An 18,226-nucleotide genomic window follows, 5' to 3' on the forward strand; every position below is an offset into this window, starting at 1 on the left:
AATTGACCTACCCAGAACTTCTCAAAATGATCAAGGTCATCCAAAGGAAATAGGGTCTGAGATACTCGCAGGGCCAAGAGCAGTCTTTTTTTTTTTTAGTTTTATTGCTTAAAGTATTACAAAGTGTATTACATATGTTTCCTTTTTTTCCCCCGCCCTTCCAAGAGCAGTCTTGAGAAGATGCAGCAGATGAGAGGAATGTGGGATCCTAGATGTGATGCTGAAACAGAGAAAAAGACAGCAGGGAAATATTTTAAAAGCAGGGCATATTAATAAAGAATGGACTGTGGCTTATAAGAACACATTGATAATAACTCATGTGCTGCTACAGTCACCATCTGGATCTCCAAGCTGGATCCCTGCACAAACCAGGCCTATTGCTCCTCATTAACATCTCAGGAATCTTCAGGTCCTCTCCAGCCCCATGCCAAGGCCTAATCCATTCTCATAATTCCTGTCAGGAAAGTGACAGGAACCCACTATGGCCCAGCCTGCCATTGCAGCCCTGCAGGGTAAGTCTCCCAGGTGGCTTTTGCATAACAGAAATGTGATTCCATCCTTCCTCTGCACAGAGTCTTTCAGTGTCACCCACAGGGAAAAGCACCAGGATGACTGGGCCTGTCCACTAAGGCCATGTGTCGCCAGCCCCACAGACCTGGGGCTTCTCCCTGACCTGGCCCACTTGAAGTTCAGCAGGTGGTCTGCTAGATCCTCTCTGACCCAAGGACTCAGCTAAGGAGGCCCAGGAGCTACCCCTGGGGGGCAACCTGGTGACCAACCATGTCACCTGCTACAGCCTTTCATCTTCTCAGATTGCCTGTATAGATCCCAAAATCCAAGATGGTTTTGTGGGTAACTGCCAAGGCACCCCTGCCACCCCCTCTGCCTCAGCCTCAGCCTCTAACACCAACCCTTAATAATCACCTGAACAAGGTGAATAATTTAATCAAGCATTTATGTGTAACAAAGGGAATTATTTGGAAAGTACAGGCCCAGTGCATGAGATTCTTGCATGGGTACAGTCCCTAGGCCTGGACGGCGATCAGGGCCTATTAGGGACTTCCTGCTGCTGGCTGGGGCCTTCCTTTGTTCTGTGCCGCCCCCTGGAGGGCAGCACATGGCATAGTGAGCTATCAAACTCCCCATCTCCCGGTCGAGCTCCCAAGTGGACACTTAGCGTATTATGCTTTTATATATATAGATAAATTGCAGTTATAGTGATTAGTCACATGTTCACATGACAATAATTATTATTTATCAATCACTAGGGCACTCACCAGGAAGATACCTCACATCCTGCCACCTCTGCCTGAACCACACTGGCTGAAAGGGGATACTCTTCTGGTGGCTGTCATGTGAAGATAACTGTATATGAACATCATTGCCAGGATCTGAGCGGTTGTCTGTGGGGACACAGGCAAAGCAAAGCCCCAAGATGTGCAGACTTGGGCCAGGGTGGAGAGAGAGTGGGCAGCAGTGGTGATGGGGGCAACGGGCAGGGCCCCAGAAGGAGGACACCACCATGCCAGCAGGGCCAGCTGGTAGCCGGCCTCCTAATCACCACTCATCACAGCACTGAGGGGTAGATTGGAGCAGCTCAGGAGCCTAGGGGTGCCGTAGGCATGAAGGAATTCCTGCAGCCAGCTTCCAGTGGGCTGGCTACTCTTTTGAACATCCCCATCCCTGCCCAGGGCCTTAAAGGCACACAATCTGGCATCTCACTTCTCAAGGGAAAATGTGCGTGGCTTAAGTCTCTGGGTGAACTAGCACACTGCTCTGTGTCTGCATTCTCATGGCTTGAGAATGAATCCTCAGACCCTGTGCCTCCTTCTGTAGAAATTGCTGTGACAAACAATGCTGCTGCTCAACATTCAGTGGCAAAGGGTCATCACACAGCCCTTGCTAAGTACAAGAGGACTGGCAATGCAGGGTCCCCATTCCTTCAGAGAAGAGGAGGACAAAGTGAGGATGAGCACTTGATATCCCCCAGTCGATAGTTGCATAGTAGAAGTTCTAAAATGCAGCTGCTGTAATCTGTAGTAAAAAAAAAAAAAAACAAACAAACAAACAAAAAAACAAAACAAACAAAAAAAAAACACAAAAAAACAAAACCACCTTCATTTCTGGGAGGGCTTTCTCAGAAAGTCACATTTCTCTTGAAATTCACTTTTTTCCAGTGCTTCCCTACTGTGTGGAAGGTGCTTCAAATCCCCCATCACATGAATTTTCAAATCATTCTACAGAACTCAGCAGACAGGGTTCACCATCTTCATTCCAGAGGACCTTTCTGCACTTTCCATGGCAATACCCCCTGAAAACTCACAAGGATGCAAATTTTTTCCTTCCTTTCGATGCAAGATCACAATATTTACCTGTGAGTCTCTGCTGTCTTCTGAATGTTCATAGACATGGACAGTTGTATCTATTGTATCTATTGTTTGGTAGTTATTTTTCGTGTTATTATCACCCCAGACCACACCACTCTGTCTTTTACACATTTGTTTCCATGACCTTCTATTGACCTTGCAATGCAATTGGATACCAAATAGGTCATCTGCACAAATTGCTGCTGGGTTACTTCCCTACTAGATGATAGCTTATTTGATTTGGGTGTGGAGTCCTTGCCAACAAGGTGCAACTAACCCACAGTTCCCCAGAATTCCAGTCCAAGACTAGATCATTTTGACTTTTGCATGCGGTTCTTGCATTAAAACCAACAATTTTTCTCCATTTCTTGTCAGTAAATCTGGCCCTTGCTTAAACTTGGCCAAGGTAAACTCAAGGAAACCGGTGGGGAAGCATGGGACTTAGTTAGAAAGTTTGTAAGGAGGAATCTCTAAAAGTTCCAGGGCCCCCAGGGGGGAGCTGGCAGAAGGTGGCCACCCCACTTCATATTGAGGATCAAAAGTCTACAGAATGCCAGGATTTAACACGACCCCTCCTCCCAAAATAGAGCCTGTAGAGCCTGTAATACCTAAGGCCCCACCATCAGAGGAATCCTTTCCTGATTTTCTGCCTCTGGTGTGGGAAGGCTCAACTAGATCCTCAGTTACGGGATCCTGTGTCAGGCAAGTTATGTTAGGCTTGCCCGCTTATGCAAGATCAGCAAGGTAGTTGGATTCATGAACCACTCTCCTTTAATACCTTTAAATAAATAAGGAAAATTATTAGAGAAAGTGGGCCTAACAGTCCATTTATAAAAGGACTCCTTAATGCCTTGTCGAAAAATTACCACATGATGCCTTGGGACTGGCAGATTTTGGTCAAAACAACTCTGGACATCAGTCAACATTTATTACGGAGAGTAGAGCATAATGAGATCTGTGAACAACAGGCTGTTTGTGGGTGTTCACTGGCGACCCCACCTGGGAGCCCTCTGGGCTGCATTCTGACTATAAGTCCCAGGCACTATAAGACATCTTCTGTAAGATCCATGGAAAGGACTCTGATTTTTTAAGTCTTGTGTGTGGGTTGTGCACACCTGTAAATACACATAGAGTGTCTCTGCTGATTGTTGTTTTTGCATATTTGTTGTTTGGTTTAATTTGTTTAAAGATGAGGCATATTTCACTTTGCCTAGGGACCCAGCTACTTGTGACAGGGTGAACATGTGGCAGAAATTGCAGGAACTTCCCAGCAGCTGCCAAAAATTCTTAATCTTGGGGTCACTTCCTGCTCTCCCTCTCAAGGCATCAGCCACTGGAAACTCTTAGCTAGTAGAAGTTCTTGTCTGTCTGTAATGGAACTTGGTTACTGATTGATGTTTTTTGTTTGCTTTCTTATCTTTGGGGGATGTAGTTTCACTTCACCATTTTATGAACATAGGGAATCCTCCATCTCTGCTGTTTGGGGCTTTGTGCCCCTTAGAACCCATTTACTGTGCTGGGTTAGTGTGAGCTGAATTCTAAGGCTAATGTCCCACTCCACCCTTTTGTGAATACTCATTCATTTACTGTAGGGCTTTTTTTCTGTTTCTCTTTTTAAAATTTCTTCTTATATACAAGATTTCATACTATTAGTCTAATTTTAAAAAGAAAAATATGGGAAATAATTATTTAAACTCCCCAAGTATTTATCCAAGAGGACTGGAGCTACAGAAATACCCTTGAATAGCTGCAGAAGCAGCAGCAGTGGGGTGGGGGGCACTCTTCTTGTAAAGGAAAAAAATGGTACTTTTACACTAAAGCCGTTAGAGGCCCAGGAGTCACTGAAGTCCGGGAACATACCCCAGGACCTGCAATATCCCCACATGCACACCTACCCTTTCTGCATCCTCTTGGGAGTTGTCTAGGTCATGTTATCTCTGTTATGCTTCCTAATGAGTATATTTTCCATCGGAAAAATAATCCTATTTCTGAAGGTAAAATAGTTTTTCCTGTATTTGCCTAGGAAGCAAAGGTTTTATATATATTATTAAAATGGTTATGTTATGTTAATCAGGAACTTGGTTACTTTAAATGAATAGATTACTTAATACTGTATAATAATAATTATAATAATAATATATAAGCTTTTATTCTAATGTATTTGACTACCTTCCCAGGGTTTGAATTTTAAGAAACTTTTCCTTGTCCTAGAATTGGCTCATTCCATTAGGCTCCGGAATGCCTCAAGTGTTTGTTTTCTCTCCCATGAAAGAAAATTTTCTACTTAAGGTACATGGGAAGCTTTGTTAAAAAATAACTATATTATGCTTTCATTTATAGCTCTAATTATTATTCTGGAGTATTGTGTTTTGCAGAAAGGACAAGATTCCATGTCATTTGCATTATTCTAGAAAGTATCTGGATTGATAGAAGTACTAGCAGGAAAAATCAGGAGAAAAAAATTTTAATATGGGGCTGAATTAATAGAAAAATAATTATATAGATTTTATAACACTTGTTGAAAGTATCACTAATTCTTACACTTTTGTTTTTCATATGTAAGGAAGCATTTTTAAAGCAATTTGGTAAATTATATATTAAGAACTTATTAAGAATAGGTGGCAATATGTTTCTTTGCATGAATTCAATAAGACCTGTTTCCAATTGTAGCCTTACACATTCCCTCCTCCAATTCCTCTCTGTATGGTATGACTGCTCATAATCAGATTTGGTTACATATAATTCCTAAACATGACCAGATGAAGGCCCATCTAACCTTTCTCTCAGCAGGCAGTCTGGCCTGCAGCAATCTGACTAATGTTACTGTGCCTCCCATCCCTCTGTGTAAGCAAAATAAGTGGTGGGACCCCTCAGCTGAAGCATTCCATTGGGAAGTTTGTCAAGGAAATCACTGACATCCTGGTACACCGTGCATCTCATACTAGTTACATCGGTTATGCAGGCATGTGGTTTGGACTGAGGGAGGGATGAGTTCCCCACGACCTCGAGTACTATGCTTGCCAGTTCAGAAAACCCGATGGAGATTAGGCCATGTTTTCAGCCCTTTGAAACTGTAGCACGCTGACTACCAGAACTCCTCCAGCCACTATAGTAGGACGTGTACTGATAATCATACTGATCATAGTCTAATTTGCACCACTCACCCCTATGTCTTTGTTATGGGCCCCAATCTAAATAGGCTCCATCAGTGGATTGATGTTAAAAAGGATCTATGGGGTGTCCTCCACTATAACCTCACTGAAGAAGTAAAGATGTTGCCAAGGAAAATTAAAGAGTCCTTACTTGCTATCAATGAACATGAAAAACAGACTACTGCTTGGAATACGGTAAAGGGGCATTTAGAGTTGATAGACCCCACCACATGGTTACCTAGAATCAATTGGTACCTGACTGGACTAACCATTGCTGTCATTGTAATTCTCTTTGTTTTTCTTATAGTCTTCAAAATCAGAACTCAAGTGGAGTTTTGAAGATGGCGGCTGACAGGAGGGCAGTGAGGAAGGGAGTGTGAGGGAATGAGGGAGCAAAAGGGGAGTGCATGGATGTGTGGGGGTGTGGGTGCATGTGTGAGTGAGGGACAGTTATATTCTGCAGGACTGTTTGGGGCTGGTGGACCAGCCGGGTCCCATAGCCGGGCAGCATCTACTACAGTTGCAATCTCTCCCGGGGTATCCGCATCTGCTACAGAGACTGTGCCATCTTGAAGGGGAGAGTGGCTGTGATTGGCAGCCCAGCCTTACCTTCACCAGGGAGACCTCAGACACCACACTGGACCCTACTGCCACACCAGCCAGGGACCTGCTGCCTCACCTGCAAACCGATGAGCACCAAGACTCCAGCCTCCCCAGCCACCGGCTCCTAAACATTTTGTCCAGGGGGAGAAAAAATGGCAGCCAAATAGGGTGAAGTGTTCTGTGCCTTCTCACAGAGCAGATGGAAGAAACAGCTGAATCGAATAGCATCCACCTAGAATTGGCGAATTAAACACAGCTGGTGGGACAATCCATGGCCCGAAAGGGACAGAGGGCGCCTGGAGAACAGTAGCATTCTGGACCTGGGCTGGAGAGAGAGTCATGTGCAACCAGGACTAAAGGGTCAGAAGGAAACTGGGCTGCACCAAGTCTGCATCCCTTGGGGACACACGTAACACTCGACTGTGGAAGGGGGTCCACAGGGCTGCTGGCAGTGGGGGACTCTAGATCTAAGTCCACATGCATAGCAGGCTGCCCTCAGAAAGGCAGCCTGAAGTTCTGCACCAGCCTCGCAGTGCAAGGGGGAGAGAGATGCTCGCTCTGAGGTGCTGTTGCTCTATCTTTATATTTTCCCTGCTTTTACTTGCTAAACCCAGTACATAGGATCTTTCAATTACAAACACTCACCAAGGATGCGATTCAGGAAAAGGTTTTGTGGAAGCTGGGGAGCAAAATAGGGAGAGGCAACTAGGAAGCCAGCTCTGAGACAGCCTGGTCCCTCCAACCCTGAAGAGACATTTTTCTCCTGAAAAGCGAACCACTCCTAGCAGAACTGAGCTGAGCAGGGAACCAAGGATTCAGAATACCCCCAGGGAGCCCTTGGGGACTGAGTTGAGGGGCCATTTGGTCCCGGAAAGTAATACAGCAACACCCCAACCTGTGTCAGAAATAGATGCTTGTGTAAATACAACTGAAAGGAGGCAGTTAAACAAATCGGGCAGATTGATCCCACCTGCCTGAAAACAAGGCCGTGGATTCTGACAGAGGAGTGTTAGATAGCTGGGAACTACAACACTGTGCTGACTACCTAACAGGAAACTGAGACGTGGCAGACAGAGAGGGGTCTTAAATCATCCCCCATGGGACATTAAAACTCAGCTGAAGCGAACTACACGTCACTACTTCACTTTTTTACTTTTTATCGGTTACTTAAGAAATTTATTTTTTCTTTATTTTATATTATTATTATTAACATTGTATTTTTTTGGATTAGTGATCTACATTCTATTTTTACTGTTATTTTTATCATTATTTTACTTTCTCTCATTTTTTTCTTTCTGCAAATGGTTTCTTCGTCACTTCTCCCTTTTTCATCCTCTGTCTATATTACACTTCCTGCTTTAGATTTTCTCTCACCTTTCTTTGTAGTACTTGTTAAAATTCATCTTTTTTATCTGCTCTATTTTTTTAAAATATATTATATTGATTTTTTACAGAGATGAAGGGAGAGGGATAGAGAGTTAGAAACTTCGATGAGAGAGAAACATCAATCAGCTGCCTCCTGCACACCCCCCACTGGGGATATGCCCGCAACCAAGGCACATGCCCCTGACCGGAATCGAACCTGGGACCCTTAAGTCCGCAGGCCGACGCTCAATTCACTGAGCCAAACCAGTCAGGGCTTATCTGCTCTATTGATGCATTAATATTCTTCTCTTTTCTCTTTTCTCTTTCTGTTAATAACTTAGTTTCACTCACCAAACTCAAGCCTATTTGCTCTGTACTGTATTCTCCTTTTCCAAAAATAGATGAATATATATATATATATATATATATATATACACACATATATATATATATAAAAGAAAAAAATCATATATATATATTTAATGAGTATTTTGCTTTTTACTTTTCTTCTTATACACTCATTCTCTTTCTACCTCCTCTATACTCAATCATGGCCATTTGCTCATTCATTCAATTCCTTTACCTTACTTTCTGGAAATAAGCTCTGCCTCTTCAGATTTAGTTGCCCCCCCTTTTTTCTGGGTGTTTGTTGTTTGCATTTTTGGGTTTATTTGTTGGTTTTGTGGAGTTATATCCCCATATATGTGAAACTTCCCTTCTTTTTTCTTCTTTTTCTTTTCTCTCTTACCTTTTTTTCCTTTTCTCAATATCATTTTGGTGCTCTCCCACCCCCCATTTCCTTTTCTCTGGTGGTCACCTTTATTTGGGATTATTGGTGTCATGAATACATTCATTTTGTCCCCAATGTGTCATGTCTTGTCGAGTTGTATTATGTGCATTTTGATCAAAACGGTAGAGAGTGAGCCAATAATTACACACTCAAAGGAGCAAAAATGGGTAGACAAAGAGACAGCTCCCATAAAAAAGAAAAGGAGGAATCACCAGAAAAGGAAGTAAATGAAATGGAGGCAAGCAATTTTTCACAGAAAGAATTCAGAGCACTGGTCATAAGGATGCTGAAAAGGATGAAAGACAAATTCAACAACATGTGTAAGAATCAAGAGGAAATGAAGAAGAACCAAGAACAAATGAGGAATGTCATAACTGCAATAAAGAACACAATAGAAAGCATCAATAGTAGACTGGGAGGAGGTGAAGACCACATTAGCAAGCTAGAAGACAAGGTAGGAAAAAAAACCCAAGCAAAGCAGCAACTGGAAGAAAAAACTTAAAAAGCAGAAGAACCTAAGGGAGCTTTGGGACAACACGAAATGAAAGAAAATCAGCATAATAGGGCTGCCAGAACAAGAGGAAATAGACCAAGAAATAAAAAACCCGTTTGAAGCAATAATGACAGGAAACTTCCCTAGTATTGGGAAGAAAAAATGCTCATAAGCCTAAGAAGCTCACAGAGTCCCAAACAATTTGAACCCATAAAGACCCATACCAAGACACATCATAATTAAATTGTCAAACACCAATGACAAAGTAAAAATCTTAAAGGTTGCCAAAGAAGCAGAAAGTTACCTATAAGGAATCTCCTATTAGACTATCAACTGATTTCTCAACAGAAACACATCAGGCCAGAAAGAAATGGAATGAAATATGCAACTTGATGCATAGCAAGGGACTGAACTCAAGAATACTATACCCAGCAAGGATATCATTCAAAATTAAGGTGAAATCAGGAGCTTCACGGACAAAAAAGGGCTAAGGGAGTTTATTACAACCAAGCCAGCAATGCAAGAAATGCTAAAGAGACTTCTACAAAAGAAGAAATAGGAAGGGAAGAAGGAACACGGGCGTACAGAATAAAAATGTTGACAAACAAGTACCTGTCAATAATGACCATAAATGTAAATGGATAATATGCTCCAATCAAAAGACATAGGATAGCTTAATGGATAAGAAAACATAACCCATATATTTTCTGTCTATAAGAAACCCACCTCAGAACAAAGGACTCACACAGACTGATAGTGAAGGGATGCGGAAAAATATTTTCAGGCGAATGGGAATAAAAAAAAGGCTGGGGTAGCAATACTTATATCTGATAAATTATACCTCAAAGTGAGGGCCATGAAAAGAGATAAGGAAGGCCATTTCTTAATAATAAAGGGAGCAATTCAACAAGAGAATATAACTCTGGTAAACATATATGCATCCAGTACAGGAGCACCCAAATACATAAAAACATTTCTGAAAGATATCAAGGGAGAGACTGACAGGAATGCAATCATAGTAGGGGACTTTAATACCGCATTGACACCACTGGATAAATCCTCTAAACAAAAAATCAGCAAAGAAACATCAATCCTAAATGACACACTAGATCAGATGGAATTAATTGACATCTTCAGAACATTTCACCCCAAAGCTACAGAATATACATTCTTCTCAAGTTCACATGGGGCATTTTCAAAGATAGACCACGTATTGGGACACAGGCAAAGTCTCTTCAAATTCAAGGAGATAGAAATCACATCAAGCATCTTCTCAGATCACAATGGCATAATATTAGAAATAAACTACAATAAAATCTATGAAAAAAATCAAACACTTTGAGGCTAAATAGCATGCTATTATACAATTATTGGGTCACCAAAGAGATCAAAGAAGAAATAAAAAACATCCTGGTAAGAAACGACAATGATAACACAACAATCCAAGATCTATGGGACACACTGAAAGCAGTTCTGAGACAGGCCTATCTCAACAAACAAGAAAAAATGGTAATAAATTATCTAATGCTACAACTCAAAATTAGAAAGAGAGCAAAAGGAAAGCCCCAGAGTAAGCAGAAGAAAGGAAATAATAAAGATCAGAGAAGAAATAATTAAAATACAGACCCCCCAAAAAATACAAAAGATCAATAAAACAAAGAGCTGGTTCTTTGAAAGGATAAACAAGATTGATGAACCTCTAGCCAGGCTCACCAAGAAGCAAAGAGAGAGGACCCAAATAAACAAAACCAGAAATGAAAGAGGTGAAATAACAATCGACCCAACAGAAATACAAAGTATTATGAAAAAATACTATTCCAAAAACTGGACAACATAGATGAAATGGACATATTCTTAGCAAAATTCAAGGTTCCAAAACTCAATCAGGAAGAATAAAAAAACCTGAGTAGGCCAATAACTACCGAAGAAATTGAAGCAGTAATCAAAAATCTTCCAGGAAACAAAAGCCCTGTCTGAATGGCTTTACAGGGAAGTTCTACCAAGCATTCAAAGAACAACTAAAACCTATCCTCCTCAGACTAATCCAAAAAATTAAAGAGGAAGGCACACTTGCAAGATCCTTCTATGAAGCCAGCATTACCCTTATTCCAAAACAAGACAAAAACTCCACAAACAAAGAGAACTACAGGTAACTATCCTTGATGAACATAGATGCTAAAATCCTCAACAAAATTCCAGCAATTACATTAGAAAGATCATACACCATGACCAAGTGGGATGTATTATGGGATGCAAGGATGGTAGAATACCCAGAAGTCAATAAATGTGATACATCGCATAAAAAAATTGAGAGACAAAAATCGCATAATCATATCAAATGATGAAGAAAAATCATTTGAAAAAATCCAACACCCTTTCTTGATAAAAACTGTCAGCAAAGTAAGAATAGAGTGATCATACCTCAACATACTAAAAGCCCTATATGACAAACCTAAAGCCAACATCATACTCAATTGGAAAAACTAAAACCATTTTCCTAAGAATAGGAACAAGACAGGGATGCCCAGTTTCAACGCTCCTGTTCCACATATTACTGGAAGTACTAGCCATAGCAATCAGACAATAAGAAGAAATAAAAGGCATACAAATTGGAAAAGAAGAAGAAAAACTGTCATTATTCACAGATGACATGATATTGTATATAGAAAACCCCAAAGACTCCATTAGAAATCTACTAGACTTAATAAATGAATTTGGCAATATAGCAGGATATAAAATTAACACCCAGAAATCTATGGCTTTTTTATACACCAATAATGAACTCACAGAAACAGAAACTGAAAAAAAAATCCATTTACCATTGCACCAAAAAATTAAGATACCTAGGAATAAACTTAACCAGGCAGGTAAAAGACCTGTACTCAGAAAACTACAGGACATTGAAGAAAGAGATAGAGGAAGACATAAACAAATGGAAGAACATACTGTTGTTATAGATTGGTAAAATCAACATCATTAAAATATGCATACTCCCTAAAGCAATTTATACATTCAATGCAATCCCCATTAAAATGCCAATGGCATATTTGACAGACCTAGAACAAACTCTCCAACAATTCATCTGGAATGAAAAAAAGACCCTGAATAGCCACAGCAATCCTCAGAAAGAAGAACAAAGCTGGAGGAATCAAAATACTGGCTATCAAGCTATATTACAAAGCCACGATTCTTAAAACTACCTGGGGCTGGCACAAGAACAGGCAAATAGACCAATGGAACAAAACAGAGAACCCAGAAATAGACCCAAGCCATTATGCTCAATTAATATTTGACAAAGGATGCATGAGCATACAATGGAGTCAAGACAGTCTCTTCAATAAATGGTGTTGGGAAAATTGTACAGATAAATGCAAAGAAGAAGAAGAAGAAGAAGAAGAAGGAGGAGGAAGAGGAGGAGAAGGAGAAGGAGAAGGAGAAGGAGAAGGAGAAGGAGAAGGAGAAGGAGAAGGAGAAGGAGAAGGAGGAGAAGAAACTAGATCACCAACTTACACCATACACAAAAATAAAGTCAAAATGGTTAAAGGACTTAAATGTAAGATGGGAAACCATAAAAATCTTAGAAGACTCCATAGGCAGCAAAATATCAGACATATGTCATAGCAATATTTTTACCGATACAGCTATGAGGGCAATGGAAACTAAGGAGAAAATAAATAAATGGGACTACATCAAAATAAAAAGCTTCTGCACATCAAAAGAAACCATCAACAAAACAAGAAGAAAGCCCACTGCATGGGAGAACATATTGGCCAATAGTATCTCAGAAAGTGTTTAATCTCCAAAATGTACAGGAACTCACACAATTTAACAAAAGGAAGATAAACAAACCAATTAAAACTTGGGCTGGGCAAAGAACCTAAATAAACTTTTTGAAAGAGGACATACAGAAGGCCAAGAGACATATCAAAACATGCCCAAAGTTACTAATCATCTGAGAGATGCAAATCAAAACAACCATGAGATACCATTTCACACCTGTCAGAATGGCTATAATCAACAAATCAACAAACTACAAGTGCTGGTGAAGATGTGGAGAAAAACGAACCCTTGTGCATTGCTGGTGGGAATGCAGACTGAGGCGGCCACTGTGGAACACAGTATGGAGTTTCCTCAAAAAGTTAAAAATGGGAACTCCCATTCAACCCAGTAATCCCACTTTTAGGACTATGTCCCAAGAAACCAGAAACATCACACAGAAAGGATATATGCACCCCTATGTTCATAGCAGCACAATTTACAATAGCTAAGATTTGGAAACAGCCTAAGTGCCCATCAACAGATGAGTGAATTAAAGAACTGTGGTACATCTACACAATGGAATACTATCCTATATAATAAAGAGCTAATATGCTAATTAGACCAAACAACAACAACTGTCCAGGCGACCATCCAGGAAGAAAGCCAGGGCTGCAAGAGCCAGCCTAGTCAGTGAGGGGCTATGAGGGCTGGTCTGGGCTGGAAGCGGCTGCAAGGCCTGGCCAAGGCTGTGAGTGCCAAGCCCCTTGCACGAATTTCGTGCATTGGGCCTATAGTGCTGCTATGAAAAAGAAAGAACTTTTACCATTTGCAACATATGGATGTAACTGGAGAGCATTATGCTAAGCAAAATAAACCAGTCAGAGAAAGAGAAGTATCACATGATCTCACTCATTTGTGGGAAATAATGAACAACAGAAACTGATGAACAAAAATAGATCCAGAGACAAGGTAACACTGAACAGACCGTCCAACCTCAGAGAGAAGGTAGAGGAAGGGGGTTAGAGATCAACCAAAGGACATGCATGAATGCATATTAGCATTAGCAGTGGACACAAACACTGAGGTTGTGGGGACTTGTCCTGGGGTGTGGGAGTGGCGGGAGGGTGTCTATCAGGGAAAAAGGAGACATATGTAATACTTTAAATATTAAGAAAAAATCAGAACTCAAGCAGTGAACATGCTTCACGGACCCCGACATTCCAAAGCAGAAAGTTCTCTGCCTCCTTCAGTCTTCTGTAGCCAGCAAAACAAAAAATGGGGAGATGTGGGAGAGCACAGGACTTGGTTGGAAATTTTATAAAGAGGAATCTCTGAAAGGTGGGGGGCCTTCAGGGGGAGCTGGCCAAAGGTGGCCGCCCCTGCCTTGACTTTTCCAAAGAAGTCTGAGCCCCCAGGTGTTTCACTGGAATCTTTATGTGGAGACTTTAGAAGTCCTTGCTTAAAGGACACTGCAGACTCATGTGCCTTCTCAAGGATACTTACCCTACTGATAGTATCTGATAGTTTAGTTCAAGCGGCTGTTACAATAACAGCCTAAGGAGGCAGGCGAAAGGGCTGTTTGGTTTCTCAAGACAAGCAGTCCCTTAGCCCTGTCTTTCACAGAAACGTGTGTCAGAGTAATCATTCATCCATCACTCAGGGGCTGCTGGTCAGCCCCAGAAGAAACCGAAATAGTATATTTTTTCAATGGAGTCAGACCTGGCCAGGGAGAAGAGTGCCTGTGCAGTACTTTGGGGGCATTGCTCCAAGGAGCAGGACCCTTACTTCTCTGGAGTCCTTGCAGGTAATGTGGATAAAACACTGGTCTCTTCACTGTGTAATCCTACAATGGGATAGAAGTACAGGGCAGACACCCTTCCACCTGCCTCGGGTGAACATTTCTCTCTGGTTTGTACATGATCCAGAAGGAATTTCCAAGCAATTTCTCTTTTCATGCTCTCCCCTTAAGCCCAAAACACACTCTCAGCAAGATCTGTCCACTGCTATTACTCAGATTCATTACAATCAACCCCCACAGAGGGGATCACAGTTTCCCAAAGCCCCAAACTGTCCTGGTCATGTCTTTTACATTGGAGTGCTGTCCCCTGGAGCCCCACCGCCTCTCCCATTATTTTGCTTGTTCTATAGCACTTAGGGGATACCTTGACACCTTCAATATATGTTTTTGGCTCCCACTGTCATCCTGTGGGTGGGTAGGTCCTGCTTATGTTGGTGCCAACTACTAACACAGGGCATTTCAGAGGACAGAGGCTCAGTAAATGTCTGGAAAATATACGAACCACTGAGCAGGGGTTGTATTTATTCAGATGAAATGCCTCCATTTTCTTGAATGAACCAAGCAAATCCTAGGATACTTATGTAGTGCCTTTCATAGAATGACAGATGAGAAGGGACAAAAAGTAAGAATTAAGCTTTTACTTTTAATTCTCTATTTCTTGACTCCATCGATTATACTGCTGAGTCCCTTCACATTTCCACGAAAATCCTATTCTAATGCCATGTTATCTAGCTGAGAATCACAAACTAAGCTGAAAAGCGTCCCATTTTTGTGTTACACAATAACACAACTCTTACTTTCAAACTGAATAGTACAAATACATGTATGGTCAATATCATTCACAAAATTAGGTTCTGAAGCTTATGGAACCTTCTAGGAAAAGAGACACATTTGAAAATTCCTAAAGGAAACAAGGATACATTTCTCAGTCATCACAGGAACCCAAAGATGCTACAGCCCTTATTTCCCCAAATAGCCCTGGGCCTCACGACCTAGAACATTGACTGTCCTCTTCTCAAACAGACTAAAGAATTGGTGTGCCATCATGTCAGACATGGGCCTGAAATGTGCCTGACTGAATCTTGGCTCAGGCCTGCCCTTCCTCATCACTCAGAACCTCTTCAAACAGGGATGGGCCAGAATTTGGATCCCTTCTATAATCCCTGAGCAAAAACTCGAGGACCTCCATCTTGGTGGTCTCAGCATGGGCCCTGGGACCCTACAGGATGTCATAGAGTGTGGGATTGCTGTTGGGCACCTGCCGGTACTCAGGTACTTTTCTTGCACCCAAACTTTAGTGAGGAGCTCTCTAGGCGTCCCATAGAGCCAATGCTCTTTCCCATCATGCAAGCACCTTACATGCAGGGCTTTCCAAACTTCCTCCTCAGGGACACAGTCACCCTCTGAGGCAATCACCCATAGAACCGTGAACAGGAGGCCAGTGATGGGAAATGTGGGCTCATCACGTACCATCGCATCATAGGTGAGGCCCAAGGTGGTCACCAGGACATAAGTGTGGGCACTGGGGTCCACTTCCTTCACATCAATGCCAAAGACCAGCTGCATGCACTCAGGCTGCGCTGAAGATCTCAGGGAAGTGGTCCTGGTGCTCTTTGATGACACCACTCAGCATTTCTGCCTTTGTGGTCGGCTCCCAGGTACGATACTTGAAGAGCAGGAATGCCACCAGGCAAGCCTTCTTTAAATGTAGGGTGCCTTGCAGAGAGGGCTTGGCCTCTTCAGAGCCTCCCTGCTGCTTGCCCACTCCTTATCTCGGCTGCTGGAGCCCTCATCTTCAGGTTGGATACATGGAGGGGCTGCCATGTCAGAGGGGGGAAGGCAGGCATCCTGAGGGCTGTGGGGAGGACTTGATGTCTCAGCAGCAGCTGCCTCCTCCAGGCTGTCTTGGAATAGTCCTCAGAGGGAGGAAGAGACAGAGGAGGAGGGAGATATAGCCTCCTCCTCCTCTACCTCCTCAGGCCCAAGCAGCTGCACCACCACCAGGTCGAGGTTCTCCCTTGAGTCCTGATTGTCTTCCTCAGGCTTGTAGAGCTCATTCCTCTGATGGTGACGCATGATGATGTGTGCTGGGACCGTGACAGTAGTTGGGCAGAAAGTGGGTACTGGGGACTCATGGGCCTGTGAGAGAGAGGGAATGTGAGGGGCCTCAGTTGGGAAATGCACCCTAGGGAGCTCTGACAAAGGCTACCTACAAGTCTCTTTTTCAGAAGTGTTTTTCAGCATCACAGGTGTCTCTGCTCAGCGACCTGTCCAGGAGGATCCTGAAGGAGGAAGTGAGAAGGCTCCTCAGGGTGCAGCTGGCACAACCCAAGGTTCTGGAAAGACAGTGTGGTGAGGTGGGATTGGGTGCTGTGGGGTCTCCTCTGTTCTGGATGGGGGATCCCCTCCATGCTCACTCAGGGTCTTCACCTGTCCTCTGCAGGGCCTTCTCCTCCCCTCTGCTGGCCTGAGACAAAACACTCAGAACAAGGTTACACACCCCTGAGGCTAGCCAGAAGGATTTGGGGTGGCCCCACATCTGGCAACACCTGCCCAGAGTCTAACAGGGGTCACCAAGGAACCATAACTATACTCTATTGAGTTCATCTGTCCTGGGATGATGTCCCATCAGTCCTTACCTTGTCACCCTGCAGGAACTGAAAAAACTCCATGTGTTGTCCTGAGGCTGCCCTCCTAAAGGAAAGGTCTCACCTCCATAGATAACTGAGGTGAAAGTGAGGGGAGCCAGTGCACCCACTGGTTCCAGGTCTTCCCATTCCTGACCAAGAAGGCTGGGCAGGCCTGGGATCCTGGTGTCAGAGATCCCCTCATTCTTCACTGTGACTATCCTGTCAACTTGTGGGGTCCTGCCTCAGCTGACCTTTGTCCAGACCCCAAGACAAAGCCCTCCTGGAAAGCACCAATCTGGAAATGAGAAGGGGCTCAGCCTGACAGCCTCGCACAGGGTTTCTAGGGCTCAGAGTAAGGGCAGGCTGGATTTGTGTTGGGTCCTGTCTTCTTTTCGGGGTTTGGAGTACACTCACTCCTCCTTTGGGGTCCTCAACTTAACTTTGGCAACACCCAGGACTCTTGTCACTGTTGAGCGGATACCCCTCCTCAGATGACCAGACTTTGTCCACTCAGACCGAGGTCCTCACCTACCTCAGAGCCCAAGAGACAAATTAGGAGGCACCACATTGCACAGACTCCAGGGGAAGCCTCAGGTGGCTACCATCTCCCCTAAATGCCGCCACAACCGCCCCGCATCCCACCCCAGCGGAATCCCTAACATCATCTCAAAATGCTGGCAGCAGGGACTGGGCCCTCTGCCCGGGGTGCATTCCCAGTGCCCATTTGGCTATTCATTTTCACTCCTGCCAGGGCCTCTCCTACCTCCATGCCTCACACCTGGGATACTCTATCTCGCCCCCTTACAGAAAGACCCCACCTCACCGAAGGCTCCCCACTTTCCCACCCATGATAGAAAGGAGCGTGCCACTTAGGTCCACTGTTGTTCCTTTCAGGGTTGAGGACTGGGGACAGCTGGGCTTTGTACCACCCCTCCTTTCTGAGAAGGGGGTGTGCCTTGAGGCTTCACGGATGATCAGCACTTTCGCACCAGGCAGATCCTGGGACTAGTCCCTCTGCTGATCTCAGGTTATCTCTGAGACCTACGTCCTCACATCCCCAAGATCCCCCCATCCTCATCCATGTGGCAATAGCAGGAGTTGGCAACATCCAGTCCTTTCTGCCAGGGTCTTCCCAGGTCTGAGAACAGGGCAAGCTAGACACTGTAACGTTCCTCCCCTGTGGAGTGGGGAAGCTGCACACCTTGCCCCCTCTCGGGTGGACCTTTTCTTGAGATCTGCCAGATCCTGGGACTCTGCTATGCTGACCAGA

The 18,226-nt window shown here is 43.5% G+C and overlaps 1 protein-coding gene across 1 annotated transcript in view; it reads right to left on the reverse strand.

Moving 5' to 3' along the window:
• Positions 1 to 16,998, reverse strand: part of LOC308511900 (melanoma-associated antigen 10-like) — a gene marked incomplete at both ends in the record, with an annotated part of 33,120 nt that extends 16,122 nt beyond the window's left edge. The window contains 3 exons of the mRNA XM_081081735.1: positions 15,797 to 15,901; positions 16,298 to 16,465; positions 16,966 to 16,998. Coding sequence (XP_080937861.1) covers positions 15,797 to 15,901; positions 16,298 to 16,465; positions 16,966 to 16,998 — 306 coding nt within the window. The remainder of the gene's footprint in view (positions 1 to 15,796; positions 15,902 to 16,297; positions 16,466 to 16,965) is intronic.
• Between the last annotated feature and the right edge of the window lie 1,228 nt (positions 16,999 to 18,226).

This window comes from Myotis nattereri (assembly GCF_964212035.1).
Source record: "Myotis nattereri genome assembly, chromosome: X".
Lineage (NCBI taxonomy): Eukaryota > Metazoa > Chordata > Mammalia > Chiroptera > Vespertilionidae > Myotis > Myotis nattereri.